At 35.3% G+C, this 16,574-nt stretch overlaps 1 protein-coding gene and 2 non-coding genes across 3 annotated transcripts; 2 read left to right on the plus strand and 1 right to left on the minus strand.

Annotated features, from left to right (window-relative positions):
• Positions 1-1,565: 1,565 nt before the first annotated feature.
• Positions 1,566-1,638, minus strand: Trnav-uac. Its single transcript has one exon. It is a non-coding gene; the product is annotated as a tRNA-Val (tRNA).
• Positions 1,639-2,566: 928 nt separating this feature from the next.
• Positions 2,567-2,685, plus strand: LOC123722764. The gene has a single exon (XR_006756572.1). It is a non-coding gene; the product is annotated as a 5S ribosomal RNA (ribosomal RNA).
• Positions 2,686-5,335: 2,650 nt separating this feature from the next.
• LOC106712088 (prion-like-(Q/N-rich) domain-bearing protein 25) lies at positions 5,336-14,791 on the plus strand. Its single transcript, XM_045685368.1, has 14 exons — positions 5,336-5,424; positions 5,853-6,002; positions 6,281-6,373; positions 7,176-7,379; positions 7,917-8,006; positions 9,172-9,378; positions 9,850-9,969; positions 10,537-10,704; positions 11,021-11,167; positions 11,493-11,612; positions 12,331-12,459; positions 12,748-12,888; positions 13,893-14,021; positions 14,678-14,791. Exons 1-14 carry the CDS (start codon positions 5,394-5,396, stop codon positions 14,749-14,751), a joined length of 1,803 nt encoding a protein of 600 aa, XP_045541324.1. The 5' UTR covers positions 5,336-5,393; the 3' UTR covers positions 14,752-14,791.
• The last annotated feature ends 1,783 nt before the right edge of the window (positions 14,792-16,574 follow it).

Below are 16,574 nucleotides of genomic sequence, written 5' to 3' on the forward strand. Positions count from 1 at the left end.
GACAAATTTCATCAAGATCCATCCATCCATCTAAACAGTCGCATTTATAATATTAGTAGGTTTAATTACAAAACTAGAAGTTTTGTAAACTAGAAGTTTGATGCCAAAGTACCAGGCTTACTTACTGCCTTAATCAAAATCTCATAGGGCACTGTTCTCATACTTAACATGTTTGTCCACCAACACCGTCACCGTTACACCAACGAGAACGAGATGATGACGCCGAAGTGGCCACAATACATTTACCAAAGCGACTTATCAACCGCACATCCGTCACCCGAACGCAGTCATCCCAGCAACGAGATGGCCCTATGTGCCGACAATACCAAACACGTTTGTATCTGTCCACCTTGCCGGCGACGTGACGTCGTAAACGTACGTAGTACGTAGCGAAAACATTCCACCGAGATCGTTGCTGTAGACCAGTGTTTCCCAAAGTGGGCGATAAGAGGCCCAAAAAATGGGGGGCATTGAAATTAATTACAGTAATGAAATTGTGATTTTTAAGTTTTAGGGCTGAATAAAAATTAGAGGCGCTCTGAAATATAATTGATTTTCAAAGGGGGCGGTGAAAGAAATAAGTTTGACAATCACTGCTGTAGACAACTGACCACCGTCACGTTATTTCGATCTCGGACAGAAATAAGCTTGTGACTAGCGTTGCCAGGCGTGTGGATAAAGCCGGATAGGTAGGCTTTTTGATTGCGTGTCCGGCAAAAATAAACGGTTTTCTGGCTTTTGTTAGGCTTTTTACATTTCCCAAACGAGAGTGTACCTATTAATACTGAGACAAAATCCTAAATAATATAGGGTGTCCGACCTTTCTACCCAAATGTCCGGCCAAAATGGCTGGTCTGTCCGGTTAGTAGGTTTGGTGACCTGGTAACCCTACTTGTGACGATGCCGGTGTTGGTGGACAAAAGCGCTTTTAGTAAAAGTGCGGCTTTTACTACTAGAGTATTACCACATTAGCGGTTGCCCGCGAAAGCCTCAGCGTCGAATAAAAAAAACAAATTAGCCTATTTTACTTCCGCACACATCAGCTAATTTACAGAAGTCCAGTCAAAATAAATCCAACCATATCAAAGATTACCTGTAACATATGCGAACTTACGGACAGACACACATACAAAATTTTCAACATGTTGATTTTTCGTTACAAGTTTATAATTTGATGCTGACACCAACAGAATAACACTAGTTACTTTATGGTACTTTATATTTAAAACTAGCTGTCGATCGCGACTCCTTCCGTGCGTAATAAAAAAAACTTGATAGCCTATCTGTTTTTCCAGACTATGTTCTACATGTGTCAAATTATAGTGAGATTAGTTGAGCTGTTCCATCTAAACTTTCACATCTATCTATATATATAAAAGAAAGTCGTGTTAGTTACACTATATTTATAACTCAAGATAGGTCGAACTGATTTAGCTGAAAATTGAGCTTAGAACTAGGCGCGGACGAAGTCGCGGGTAAAAGCTAGTTTATAATATTAGTAAGAAGTAAGATACAGTAATTTTAAAACACTAGATTGCAAAAAATGACAAAAGATGAAAAAGATATGATTCCGGCCAGGATCGAACTGGCGGCCTTCTGCGTGTAAAGCAGATGTGATAACCACTACACCACGGAACCCCGTGACATGTGATGCGAAATTATTATTTAATTAACAAGTTTAATTTAATAATTTAATTAAATAATTTAAAAGACTTTCAAATACATTTTAACTTAAACATACGTCAACCATTTTATACTGTGACTAGATTTTTGACAAATCATAGTTATTGTAACATTATTATACGTGGACTTGAGAAATGAGATCTTTACAAATAAATAATGAAGTACTTATACAGAAAGTATTGTTGTAATATATATTTATGGTGAAACATATAACCACGTTGACGTCATATATAAATCAGAGGCGGTTAAAGTGTTAAAACACGTGTTTAATTAAACAATGTCTAACATTGTTTTATTAGAGTAAACAGGTGCAGTTTTACAATTTTCATTGAGCCTTTTTTATAAAATAGCGCCACCTAGCGATAATAAACAATAACAAACAATATGTTGAATCTATCAGCGCCATCTATTATTGATGGCGCTATTATTGATGGTCTATTTCTACATTTTAACCAATCCACTAATGTGAAAATTGTTTCAAAAGATTCCGTTATGATTGATTTGTTAATTTTGTTTATTATATTTTAATGAATTAAATCAAACATAACGAGTTTTTCTTTGTTAGTTCATACTGTTTTTATAATGTTACAAGCTGTCGCCCGCGACTCCGTCCGCGCGCAGTTAAAAAAAAATGAAAAATAGATGTTGGCCGATTCTCAGACCTACTGAATATGCTCACAAAATTTCATGAGAATCGGTCAAGCCGTTTCGGAGGAGTACGGGAACGAAAACTGTGACACGAGAATTTTATATATTAGATAAACATTGGTTCCTTCACCAATTAATAGAAAGGAACTTCGTTCCATCCGGGTGTCCCAACACACCTCTCAAGTTTTTTTTTTTAATAACTTATATACTCTTTCTAAAATGTTGTGAGACATTCGCCAACGTCCATACCACGTTGAATACACCGGTTCTCGTCCGATCACCGAAGTTAAGCAACGTCGGGCGCGGTCAGTACTTGGATGGGTGACCGCCTGGGAACACCGCGTGATGTTGGCTTTTTTGTTACTTTTTCTTTTCATTCAACAAAAGTAATTTATTTTTTTAAGAATCATGTATTTTGAGTATTATTGGAAAGTATATTAAAAAAAAAAATGAGTACTAGATTTTTTTAAAGAAATACTAACCGCCTTATTACAAAAAATCTCAACAACTCTGGTTTAAACCCGAACTACGTAGTCTAGCTTAATCTCTAAAACCATGGTCTAAATGAATCCGTATTACAAAACGTAGACCAAACCAGAACTTCATAAACTAAGAATTTGAACCACGGTCAATCGATTATGACAGATAATCATTCGCTCACTAAATGTCATTCGATAATAAACGTTCCGTTTCTGCGAAAGTTGTAACATCTGGCTATCTTTTATCGGGTATGTATATAAAATGGAATAGAATAAAGCACGTCAAACGGAATTCTTTTGAAAGTGCTCGCCCCGCGCGTACTTGTTTTTACGTGTGTAATTGTAAATAAACTAATTGAAAATGGATCAACGATATGCAAAATGATCTGCAAATTGGACTTCTGAGAAGAAAGTAAATAATTAATTACCTACTACTTAATTTACTACTACGTTTAAAAACTTTCTTTGATCCGGAAGAATTATTTTATTTTGTAATATTTTAGGAAATATTGCGTCAATTAGTCGCACAATCGTGCGTTACTTTTTCCATCCACTATTTTTTCCGCAAAACGTTTGGTAAATCGGTAATTTTGTCTTAAATCTTTATTCGACAATTCGACAAAAGGATCCAAACGAACTCGACGTTTATTAGGTTGACGTGACATTTCTAATATCTCCATTGTTTCAATATCTTCAATGTCTTCCATGTCCATTAAATTAACCAAATCAGATTTTTAACAAAAACCCGATAAGGCACAAAACTCGTAACTCGACACTTCTGACATAAGTCTAAATCTGTGGTCTAAATAGTTAAACCTGGGAACGCAATGGTTTAAAGTTGTTACCATAGATAGTCCAGGTTTAACGTTAAACTACGTTTTGTAATATGAATTTTAAATAAACCACTTCGAATGTAGGTTTAAACCAGGTTTTATAGTTAGACCACGTTTTGTAATAAGGCGGTAAGTGTTTCAGTCTAACAAAGTACCTTAAAACATATTCAGTTCTCTGTCCTGATATTGCAAGAAATTACTTTACGTTATTTTTTAAATAATAAAAATATTTAATTGACAATAAGTTTTTTAACAGTTATTCTATTATAAAAGTCGAATTCAATAGAAATGTGAAATTATGTCGGAGCGTTGATGGCTCAGGAGTTAAGGACTAAACTTGCAATCAGCAGGTCCTGGGCTCGAATCCAGCCATGTACCAATGTGTTTTTAGATTTACATTCGTACATTTATCCAACGTTCGTGATGGAATCGTGATGCTGCACATATCTAAGAAGAAATTCAATTATATGTGTGAAATCAACCTGCACTTGACTGTGGTTAACTATGACCTAGTTACCCCTAACTTGGTACTCGTAGGTTCCGAGCCCCACAGTGGAGACGTATAGTGAGCTGATGACGTGAAATTATATAACAAACAAATCTAACCAATTTTACCTTTATAAGGTTGAAAAAACAGACTATATGGAATGTTATAGGTTACAATTGTTTCTACGCTAACAAAGTCGCGTACAACCACTAGTATTGTAATAAAAAAGCATGATTAATATTTGAGTATGTAACTTTATCAAATGTTATCTAAATTTTTAGTATTAGATAGAACACCTGCGTTGTGAACGTGGAAACGATATGGATTATAGAGTTATGAATGTACAGAACGGACAGTGAAACTCGACATAAAATTGTATTCGTAAACTAAAATTTTACATATCTTACTAATATTATGAATGCGAATGTTTAGATGTATGTTTATTTGAAGGTATCTCGGCTCAACAGATCTTGATGAAATTTGGCACCGATGTAGAACATAGTCTGGAAGAACACAGGCTACGTACGTTTTTTTAATTCCGCGCTGAAGAGTGGCGGGCGACAGATAGTAAGTCAATAAGATGAAGTGAAATATGTGTAAGAAGTAAATTCAGATATTTACAGTCTAATGAATGTCTATGCATAAGCTTTATTTAAGTCCTCTTTCCCTTTCCACCCTTTTCTTATAAGGAAATGATGGGAAGGGGAATAGAAGTTTATTTTATGGAACACTAATCCGTCAACACACCGAGTTTAGTTCTCCAGGTTTATCTATCTTTCATTATTTCAGTTCTTACTTTCTTGACATTAACACATAACAATTCGATTTATTTGACAGCTGTGGTTACAATTCGAATCAAAGAATGTAAAGTTTTCTATAATCTATATATATAAAAGAAAGTCGTGTTAGTTACACTATTTATAATTCAAGAACGGCTGAATTGATTTGACTGAAAATTGATGGGGAGGTAGCTTAGAACCAGGAAACGGACATAGTATAATTTTTACCCCGTTTTCTATTTTTTATTCCGCGCGGACGGAGTCGCGGGTAAAAGCTAGTTTTTAATAATTCAACTGCCGCCTCTATTCATTTTAATATCTGTAATACATAAATATCGATTTGTTTAATCTGGAATGATAATTACGCTGTCTGTGAATTATTATGTGCTGTTACTTGCACGCGCATTTATATTAGAAATGGTTATTTGAAAGCTCTTAATATATTTTTAAACATTACAATAAATTAATTAGATTAAAAAAAGAAATGGAGTCTTGGATTATTTTATCAGTCATCGGTGAGTCATAATTTAATTGGATTTTTTTTATTTTAAACTTAAAGCTAAACTTTCATCATCAGCTGAATGGCTCGGAATCTACCCTAAGTTAAGAATGACTCGGCCATAGTTACAGCCAAGCGCTGGTTAGAACCAAGACTTACAGAACAAGTGCTTAACCCCTGAGCTATCAACGCTCTGCTGACCATTGACATTAGCAATTGCAGATGCGTTGCCAATCTTGAATCTCAATTCCCCTTCGTATGCGTTGTCTCCTCCGTCAAATGCACTTCCTTTGAAGGGATAGAGGACTTTGAACCTCCAGATGAAACGCGGAATTACTTCCACTTCACGTCTTTTCATCGTGGTTTACACCGGTCGAGCCCATTAGTGCAACAGATGCCGTTGCTGGTGTCTACCAATGTTAATTTTTTATCTTACCTTTGCAGGGTTGCTTCTCCAGTCTAATGTATCAGCTATTTGGTTGTGCAATGAAGATTCAGAATGTGCTAGTCTCGCTGGCAGCGTCTGTAAGGAAGGATCCTGCTTGTGCCCTGAAGGACAACAGTCCGTGCTCGGTGGTACAGTCTGTGCTGATTGTAAGTATTTTCATTTTTAAAAGAAAAAAAAGAAGTCTTTGAAAAGTGTAAAAAAAGTTAATAGTAGTCCTAGAGTAGTCATTACCAAAGTGATGTAGGTGGAACTCAGAGTAAAAAAATTTTAAGAAAAAAAAGAAAAACTTCTTCAAAAAAATAAATAAAAAAAAACACTAAAAAGTAATATAATAATGCGATGGATACCCTCGAATGTGTATTATGTACAATTATTGTTATTTCGGACTCGGACGAAGTAATTTCACTTTTTTGTTATTCAACAGTGGCGCCATATTACTTCTCTTCTTGCGTAGAGGATCATCAATGTTTCAGATTATTTAATAATTACGAATGTAGACGCAATGAAAACTCAACAGGTAATAAAATTATTATTAATATAATTACCCTATAGTTATATGTTTAATTTTAAAAAGACAGACACTCTAACAGTAAACGCCAGCAACGGTGAAATACTACGACCGCACAGAAGACAGGCGTCAAGTGAAAGCAATTTCATGTACTCTCATGAGTGCGTGCCGGAAGCCTAAATTTAGTTTTCTTTCCCTTCCTGTCATTTTGTTATTTGTGGTTTTGATAAAGGACGTTTAGGAAAATATTGAATATTCTCCCTTCTCTTTCTGTACGTTCCCTTCTTTGTTGAATAAAGGTAGGCAACATATCTGCAATTGCGAATGTCTATGCGCCGCGGGAGCTTTGCCTTTTGCCACCTTAAATAAAAAAAAAACTTGAGAGGTGTCAAGGGAAACCCGGATGGAACGAAGTTCCTTTCAATTAATTAGTGAAGGAACCAATGTTTATTCTATGAATAAAAAACTTAAGTCTTCACAAGAAGTACATTTTATTTCTATGAATTTTCGTTATATATTGTCACGTCGTTGCCATGGTAATATAGCAAAAAGTGTCGTGACAACTTTTCGTAAGATTTTTTTCCATCTAGCCCCCTTTCACAACGCGCGATAAGGAACTTCGTTCCAAAAATACCACATAAAAGCCTTAATTATATATAACCTTCTTCATTAAACTTTCAATATCTTTTTAAATATTAACCGTCGGTTTCTGAGACCAAAATCTCTGTACACAATATATCGTCATCCCTGTCATTATCTTTGACAAAACCCGTTAAGCAAGTCAATGTTAATTTGTTTTTTCTATTTTCAGAAGGTGTATGTGACTGCAGAGAAGGTCACCACTATCTATACGGTAGATGTTGGAAGACGTCCGACTTCGGAGAGACTTGTTCAAGGAATGAAGAGTGCTTGGGAGTCATTAGGAATCCGTTCAGCATGATTTGTGATACAACATGTGTCTGTGCTGACGGTTATTACTTGAGACAGAGAGGTGAATGTAGGAAACGAGGTCTTGGTAAGTTATTTCGTCTTTATTAAATACTAGCGGTCTTAAAAAGTTGTAGTAAAAATAGCCTAAAACATGCCCTCATGCATCAGCTACCTTCTCGTAAAAGTCCCGTCAAAATCGGTCCAGCCGTTCCGGAGATTATTCGAAACAAACATGAACTTGCGGATGGACAGAAAAGCAAAAATATTGAAAATTCTATTTTCAAATCAGGATGACGAAATAATATTTTATGAAAGCATAAACTAGCTGTCAAGTACACGTGATTTGAACCTGTTGAATTAAAAAAAACTGAGTTAGTCTATGGGCTATAATATTAGAGTGTAATCTGTTTCTGGTTCAAATTTCATCCAGATCCGATCAGCTTTAGAGTTACATAGTTACAATTTATACGTTCCAACTTACACCATTATAATAATAATTATGTAGCGTTCAATTTTGTTTCCACACGGCGGAGATAGATGGCGCTAATCAGATAATAAAACACGTCAATAATAGTCACGTAAATCGCGTAGCGTATTAAAATAGCTTGTTCATTTCTTACAGCTGTTGGAGATGGTTGTGTTGTAAATGAAGATTGTCAATTTCCTGACGGAGCTTGTGACGTGACGTCTTTTACATGTTACAATCTTAATGGTAAGATTGACAAATGGTCATTTAATTATTTTTATTTAAAAAAACAAACAGAAATAAACGTAAAGCATATATTTATAACTAGCTTTTACCCGCGACTCCGTCCGCGCGGAATAAGAAAAATGCACACAAGATAAATAAGTTCCCATGTATGTCTTCTAGTTCTAAGCTACCTCCCCATCAATTTTCAGCTAAATCAGTTCGACCGATCTTGAGTTATAAATAGTGTAACTAACACGACTTTCTTTTATATATATAGATAGCTTTTACCCGCGACTCCGTCCGCGCGGAATAAAAAAAAATAGAAAACGGGGTAAAAATTATCCTATGTCCTTTTCCTGGTTCTAAGCTACCTGCCCACCAATTTTCAGTCAAATCGATTCAGCCGTTCTTGAGTTATAAATAGTGTAACTAACACGACTTTCTTTTATATATATAGATAAGATTACTTGCAATACAAAGTTAATGTTAACTACAGTCGAACCAGGATAAGCGAGAGAAATATCGCGATCCTTTGAACTCTCGGTTCAGGTTCGACGATGCTATTAATTACTAAATAAAATATCTGTTCTATTGTAATCTGTAACCTGTAGTATGATCTATTATCAATTCTGAATTATGGATACGTATTAAAAATAATAATGTACTTTGATGATAGTCAAGTGAAGCGTCGGTGGCTCAAAGGTTAAGCACTTGACTTGCAATCTACAGGTCCTGGGTTTAAATCCCGCCATGAACCAATGTGTTTTTCGATTTACATATGTACATTTATCCTGTGATACATCCTGTATATATCTGAGAAGAACTTCAATGATATGTGTGAAGTCATGCCCTCACTGGGCTATGGTTGGCTATGGGCTAGTCACCCCTAACTTAGGATAGGATTCGAGCCCAGTGGGGACGTATAGTGAGCTGATGATAAGTAAAGTAAAAATAATTTTTAAATATATTTTTAGTTATTTGATCCAACAGTATTTTTTAAAGAACTAACAACAAAATAACGAACTTAACTATTAATAATTTTCACAAAAATACAAATTGAAACTAACAAAAATGTCGGACGTTCCTCAATGAATGCAAAGAGACTGAGCTCGAGCATCCGCGATTGTTTCGTCGAAGCTTATAAACTACCCCCAACAGTCCTATCATCCTATTATACTTGTTACAGGTGTAAAAAACACTAATACAGAAGCTCTAGTATTAAAATTAGAAAGTGACAGTTCTAACAATACGACTGACGTACCAGAAGAAGATGGCGGATTAGTCACATGTGACGCTGACAACAGATGTCCCCAACCATATGAGTGTTCGCCATTCGGAGTGTGTATCTGCCCTTTGGGTTATTATATCGAAGGAAATTCAACTTGTTTAGCTGGTAAGATATGTCAACTAATGATAATCATCTCACGGTTCACACTTGTGAAACGGATCAGTGAACAGACTTGCAGCTTAATTCAATTTGTACCTGTATAGTTGCTTGCGTTTTGAGCTGCAAGTCACCAGGCAGCTCACGTCTAGTCGGATCACATTCAGTATATCGCAATGAGCTGTGAATTGCAAATTTAGTTGTAGAGCCACAACTCAACTGTTCAAGTCAGTTCCTGCACGCACGTCTAGCCGTGACAGTTATATTTATAATGTTGTCACTACATTTTAAAATAAAATAACATGGGTGGCAATAACTTTTGAATTTAATAATTTTTTTTTTGATTTTGTGGATTTTTTTAAAGAATTTTAAACACATTTTTAATGTGACTGACTTGGAAGAATTTAAAAAAACTTTAGTCTCGTTCCATATTTCTGTTTAACCCTATATTATTTACAGTTTAATGTTTTGTTTATATAGAGCTAGCTTCACCATCTACTGAAGAGCAATGTGCGGGTCTGCTTGCGGTGGTTGTGGACGGTGTATGTACATGCCCACCCAATTTCTTCTTTGATAGGAACATGAGAGATTGTATTAGAGGTAAGTGTAAATAAGTCTTTATATCAAACTAGCTTTTACCCGCGACTCCATCCGCGCGGAATAAAAAATAGAAAACAGGGTTAAAATTATCCTATGTCCGTTTCCTGGTTCTAAGCTACCTGCCCACCAATTTTCAGTCAAATCGATTCAGCCGTTCTTGAGTTATAAATAGTGTAACTAACACGACTCTCTTTTATATATATAGATATGTTAAGATTGTATTTGGTCAAATAAAAAATATACTATTAAAAAAATTAAGTGTCTATATGTACTATTGGAAAAAAATCAAGTTTCGTGTACCCAACCAATTTTTTAAATGTTTGTCTCTCTGTTCGCAAGCCGTCGTTTGTTCCGGGTAATCTCTTCAACGGCTGGACCGATTTTGACGGGACTTTAACTGGAAAATAGCTAATTTATAAGACCGTATTTTAGGCTATTCATTCAGTTCTGATGAAGTCGCATGCGACCACTATTGTATAAATTCAACCTTTGTATCGGCTTGCTGGTTGCGAAAGTTTTCTGGATGCAACATAAAGCTTACTTCAATGGAGTGTTATCTCTTTCCAGTAACGCGTCGTTTCAACGAGTCCTGTGTGACGGATGATAATTGTCATACATTCGGTGCGGCGTCCCGCTGTGGACCACCGCAAGAACCTTGGGGACTTCGGACATGTGAATGTATCGCGGAATATGCAGTTTGGGACGCAAGGAGGGAAATGTGCAGACTGTTTGCTGGTAAGTATTGTCCACTTACTATCTTTAGGTAACAAACCTACCTTCAACAGTTACGTCTATTAATTAATTAAGAAACGGCTTAACTCACGTTTTGATCGTCCGGTGGCGTCACCGACTAGTTCTTCAGACTTCAGGGCGAGTGTAGATGGACCCCCGATGGGTCCGAAACTAGTCGGTGCCGCGACCGGACGATCAAAACGTGAGTTAAGCCGTTTCTTAATTAATTAATTATGATGTTTCACGAAAGTTTAAACAGTTACGTATATTAACTAACGACGACCATAACTGTTATTCTTCCATCTCTCTCTATCCTCAGGTATTGGAGAAACGTGTGAAGTGGACAGCGATTGTCTAGCTGGCGAGTTGGAGATCCAGTGTGTACAGAATGAACTTGGCCAGGGATACTGCACGTGTCCTGATGGATTACAAGAAGTGGATGGTCTTTGTCTTACTACAGGATTGGGTAAAAAATTGTGTCATTCGGACTAAGGTTGAATTCTGTGTCAGCGCCATCTAGTGATTTTCCACTGTCAAGTTTAGAAAACTTTAGTGTTAGCGCCATCTATTGATAGCCATAGTAATCTTCATAAATGGCACAATTTTATCATTAAAAATATGTGCGCGAATACAAATTAAATAACAGACTTTTCCACATCAAGTACTTTTAAAATAAAATTCAGAAAGTAAGCTAAAACATTTGAATTCGATTTTAGACTCTATTATTTTAGAATTAAGCTTCAAAATCCCATAAACTTGACACTCAACTGATGTATTCTATTAAATTCCAGAGCTAGGAGATTCCTGTCAAGTAACAGCTGAGTGCACAGGCGCAGAGCACGCGGTCTGCGAGGCAGGTCGCTGTGTATGCGGGAATGGTTATCAACAAGATGGGAACTTATGTGCTCCTGGTAAGTTTAACAGAAATAAATATCAGTAATATAGTTTAACTATAACTAAATGCCACTTAGAATCGTGTAACGGTTAGTTAAGCAGTCCTTAGTAACTAACTCACGTGAAAGGAAATCTAGTTAAGTAATTGCTACGCGATTTTAGTATGATAGTTAGGCCCTTTCTACACAGGGTCACGTTAATCTTGAAACCAGACTATTATAGTTGCTAAGCAACCTGTCTGTCAAGGTCTTCGTGAGAACAGTCGCTGCAATTTTCAAGATGGCGGAGCAGATCTATACTATCATGTCGCCTATACGGACAAGACACGTGTTAACAATTTAACGTTGTGTATGTCGTGCGCAATGCAATACTCGCAACGCTAGCTTTTAGTTTCGAAGATTTACGTAATTGGAACGAAGTTCCTTATCGCGCGTTGTGAAAGGGGGCTAGACGGAAAAAATTCTTAGGAAAAGTTGTCACGACACTTTTTGCTATAGTAAGTATGTTAACGACGAATGAGCGCTACTTCACCATGGCAACGACGTGACAATATATAACGAAAATTCATAGAAATAATATGTACTTCTTGTGAAGACTTAAGTTTTTTATTCATAGAATAAACATTGGTTCCTTCACTAATTAATCGAAAGGAACTTCGTTCCATCCGGGTGTCCCAACACACCTCTCAAGTTTTTTTCTATACGAAGGGTCTCATTGTTCTATTTTGTTTTCTAGTGATTGGTGGTACATGTTTCTTGGATACTGACTGTGTGATCCCTGACACAATATGTCAGAGTAACAACGGTAGTCAGACATGTCAGTGCCGCGATAGATTCGTGGAGTACGATGACCAATGCTGGCCAGGTATGATATTTTATTTGTTGAATTACGAGCAATGCATATCGTTTATAATGCTGTTGAGTTTGATAGGAGATTTTATGTATGTATGATTCAATTGTAACCTTCTGTAGTTCTATTTTTTTACAAGCATATTCTAAAATCACAAAGAGTAATATGTAAAGATTTATTTAGTGTAATTTTTTTTTTAATTTTGTTCAAAATGTAACCAATAGATGGCGCTGTTTTCTATTAATTTCAATGTTAGTATTTTTTTTATTCAACTATAATTCTTTTTTTCATGTCTGTCCACAGAATCTCTTGGTCACGGCAGTGATTGTAATGTGACTGCTCAATGTACATCAAATTTGGGTGAATTTAGTAAATGTATGGACGGGCAATGTGAATGTTTGAACACATACCATTACAAAGATGGCAGATGTTGGCCTATGACAGGTAATTTTACAGACGTATCATCTTTTTAATTTGCCTATTCAAATTGTTCGAACGAAGTCACAAAATGGCGTCTTATGTTTTGACACAATGTAAAAATGTCGACTATAGGATCGCCTAATGGCTACTATAATTAGTAGCTCACATTTGACACTTCATTAAAATCCAACAACGTAACCTTGTAACGTCAGATAATTTTTACGTTAGAACTGCACAATGGCGGATCTTTTATTCAAATTTTACTAACATATTTATTGTAATAACAAGCTGCTGCTCGAGACTCTGTTCACTCGGAATTAAAAAATCGGTTGAGGCGTTCCGTAAATACCTTCAAACAAACATCCATCCATCTAAACTTTCGTATCTTACTAATATTATAAATGCGAATGTTCAGATGGATGTATGTTTGTTTGAAGATATCTCCAGAACGCTTCAACAGATCTTGATTAAATTTGTCACAGATGTAGAACATAGTCTGGAAGAACACATAGGCTATTAAGTTTTTGGCTATTAATTGTTTTTGTTTTGTACAGAAATTTTGGTCTCAGAAACCGACGGTTAACGTTTAAAAAGATATTGAAAGTTTAATGAAGAAGGTTATATATAATTAAGGCTTTTATGTGGTATTTTTGGAACGAAGTTCCTTATCGCGCGTTGTGAAAGGGGGCTAGACGGAAAAAATTGTTACGAAAAGTTGTCACGACACTTTTTGCTATATCACCATGGCAACGACGTGACAATATATAACAAAAATTCATAGAAATAAAATGTACTTCTTGTGAAGACTTAAGTTTTTTATTCATAGAATAAACATTGGTTCCTTCACTAATTAATCGAAAGGAACTTCGTTCCATCCGGGTGTCCCTTGACACCTCTCAAGTTTTTTTTTTATTCCGTGCGGATGGAGCCGCGGTCGACAGCTAGTTTATAATATTAGTAATATATATTCGAATATCGTTAGGACAAAGTTTCCTCTTCATGTATTAACGTAAACATTTATTTTCCAGGTCTTTTCGAAGCGTGTAGTCGAAGCAGTGAATGTTATTTAGCCAACATAACAAATAGAGTTGTGTGCAGAAATGGACTATGTCAATGTGGCTTCGATTTCCCCTATTCTGAACAACTGAACACGTGTAGTAAGTATTTATGTGCAACTGATTCCTATCAATGAATAGGTTTTTTATATCATAAGGTTATAAACAAGCATACACCCAACTTAATCTTAATATATATAAATCTCGTGTCACAATGTTTGTCCTCCATGGACTCATCTACGAACGTGTCATATAAGCTACATTTTAACAGCATAATTTAACCGATTTTTACCAAATTTTATATGCGTATTCAGTAAGTCTGAAAATCGTACAACATCTATTTTTCTATTAAGTTTTTTTAACTGTGCCCGAACGGAGTCGCGGGCGACAGCTAGTACACTTATATAAGTGAGCACTGCCCATCATCAGCTCACTATACATCGCATTGAGGGTCTCGGAGCCTATCCTAAGTTATGGGTGACGAGACCATATTCAACCACGCTAACCCAGTATGGATTGACTACGACTTTTTCACCGTAACAACGTCGGATGAATGTAGATATGTAAATCGAAAAATACCGCCAAGTATCAATACTTGGCGTTATTTGTACCTAGGCCCTGCAGATTACAAGTCAAGTGCTTAACTCCTGAGCCCCCGACGCTTTGACCACTGAAACACTGCGCTTCAAACACTAACTATAGTTAACGTAGGTAGGAGCCACCGAAATAGGTTTTTTTATCTGTTTTATTTTTTTCAGCCTCTTCGGGGACAAGGATTACAGTCAGCTTCGTAACAATCGCTATTTCCTTAATCTACGCCATTTACAGTTAAAATTAAGAATCTTTGTTAAAAATTATTTATAAAAAAGCAATAAACGTAATAAATTACTTCACTAAATATTTCTTGTTGAAATGTAAATAATAAAGTTTTGTACATAGATAATTGTTAATTTATTTTATTGTTTATTGCTAAAAAAATTGACTTATTACACTTTTTGACATTGACAGGACGGCGTTAGTGGGCTGTCATTAATTTAATTTGACTTATGCTCCGGGACAGATACCTTTGTCTATGCTGTGTTGTTATGTATTTTTTTCTTTTAATTTAATGTTTTATGCCTAAGTAGGTTTTATGTGACATATTTTGTGACAGAATTAATCGTGAAATCCATTGCAGAAAAATTGTTTGTTGTCGATTTATTTTTATAAAGCTTTGGTAGCCAATTGTAATAAATGAAATTTTTATTTCCTTTGTTCTTTTTAACATTTTTAATTACCAAACAACATAACATTATTGTGTTCTGTTGGGGCATTTTGTACATTTGACCTTTGGCATAACACGACATACTTCCTCGCATGAACTTTGAATTAAAAAAACTTGCCATTTACGATTTAATGAATTACAACCTTAAACACTTGGTGTAGAGCTTATATTCCCTTGATTGAATATTTTATTTTAATTATTTGTTACGTCAGTACTTTATTTCAAACAAATTTCAACTTTATGTATAAGGAATAAAGATGACTTTTGATTGATACAGTTGTGTACTTCTAACGTTTTGAAATAATATTGTTTAATATTTTAATTGAAGCAGTATCGATGTAATTTTAAACTGTATTCATTTAGGAATAGAGTTTAATTTCGTTTGGTATGTTTTGTGTTCGATTTTTTTCTTTTTAATCGTTTCTCGTTCCGTGCAAGTCGTGCGTGCCTGCCCTTTGTATGTTAATTTAAATTTGGAATTTTCGGTGTACAATTTCAGTCGTTTCTGGACGAAAATTAAAAAAATAATAATTACAAGTGTTTAAACGACTTTTAATTTAAATTATAATCTGTGTACGATTTTTGTATTGACAAATAGAAATATTTATTTTAATATATTAGGTAATTTTTTGACAAAATCTGAGACATATCTGAGAAACTTAAATATTTCGCAATTAATATAACACTTTAAAAGTCCTTATTTAATTTCAAAAAATTCCAATATACTTACGTGTTCAAAACGGTACAATTTATAAAAAATACCTACTTAATTTAAAATAACAACAAGTAAATTCTTCGTAGATCTTACATAAATTACGATAATGCCTCGCAATTTCACATTGACAGTTGACAGGAGTGATGGGCACCATTTTGTTTATCGAATAAACATGGCATGTAGCTTGTAGGAATTAAAGTCTTCTTCCACTAACACTACTATAGCTAGCTACATGATAATGGGTAAAGCACAACTTTATGCCAAAAACAATTCAAAAGTATTTTCTGGCAAACTCACTATCGATTGAGGCTTCATCTTACTTAAGGCAGTATGGGATTTGTTTATTGAGGCTTACTACTTGAGGTAGTGGGGGACGTGCTGACGGAAGCCTGGTCTTACTTAGGGTACGCTCGAACCCCACACATGTGTGAGCTGAAGACGACTTTTTCACAAATTAATATACAAAATTACATATACATAGCTAGTTGAAAGTATAAAATAGTTTAGGTAATTCCCGCAATTATTATTTGATGGTATTTTTTTCAATTCCGCGCGGACGGAGTCGTGGGCAACAGCTAGATTATAAAACTAGTAACATTCTTTACGTGAAACGTTGTAGTATTGAAGGTCTATTGAATAAAAATCAAGGTATAGCATATCGGGCATTAAATCGACT

Source organism: Papilio machaon, chromosome 29 (genome assembly GCF_912999745.1).
Source record: "Papilio machaon chromosome 29, ilPapMach1.1, whole genome shotgun sequence".
Classification (NCBI taxonomy): Eukaryota; Metazoa; Arthropoda; class Insecta; order Lepidoptera; family Papilionidae; genus Papilio; species Papilio machaon.

What these genes read in the sequence shown, in the direction of transcription:
- LOC106712088 (XM_045685368.1), top strand. Translation starts at nt 5,394, where the DNA reads ATGGAGTCTTGGATTATTTTATCAGTCATCG. An exon ending in GATTATTTTATCAGTCATCG is followed by an intron (nt 5,425 to 5,852) that starts GTGAGTCATAAT and finishes TTACCTTTGCAG; the next exon opens with GGTTGCTTCTCCAGTCTAAT. An exon ending in ATGTAGGAAACGAGGTCTTG is followed by an intron (nt 7,380 to 7,916) that starts GTAAGTTATTTC and finishes CATTTCTTACAG; the next exon opens with CTGTTGGAGATGGTTGTGTT.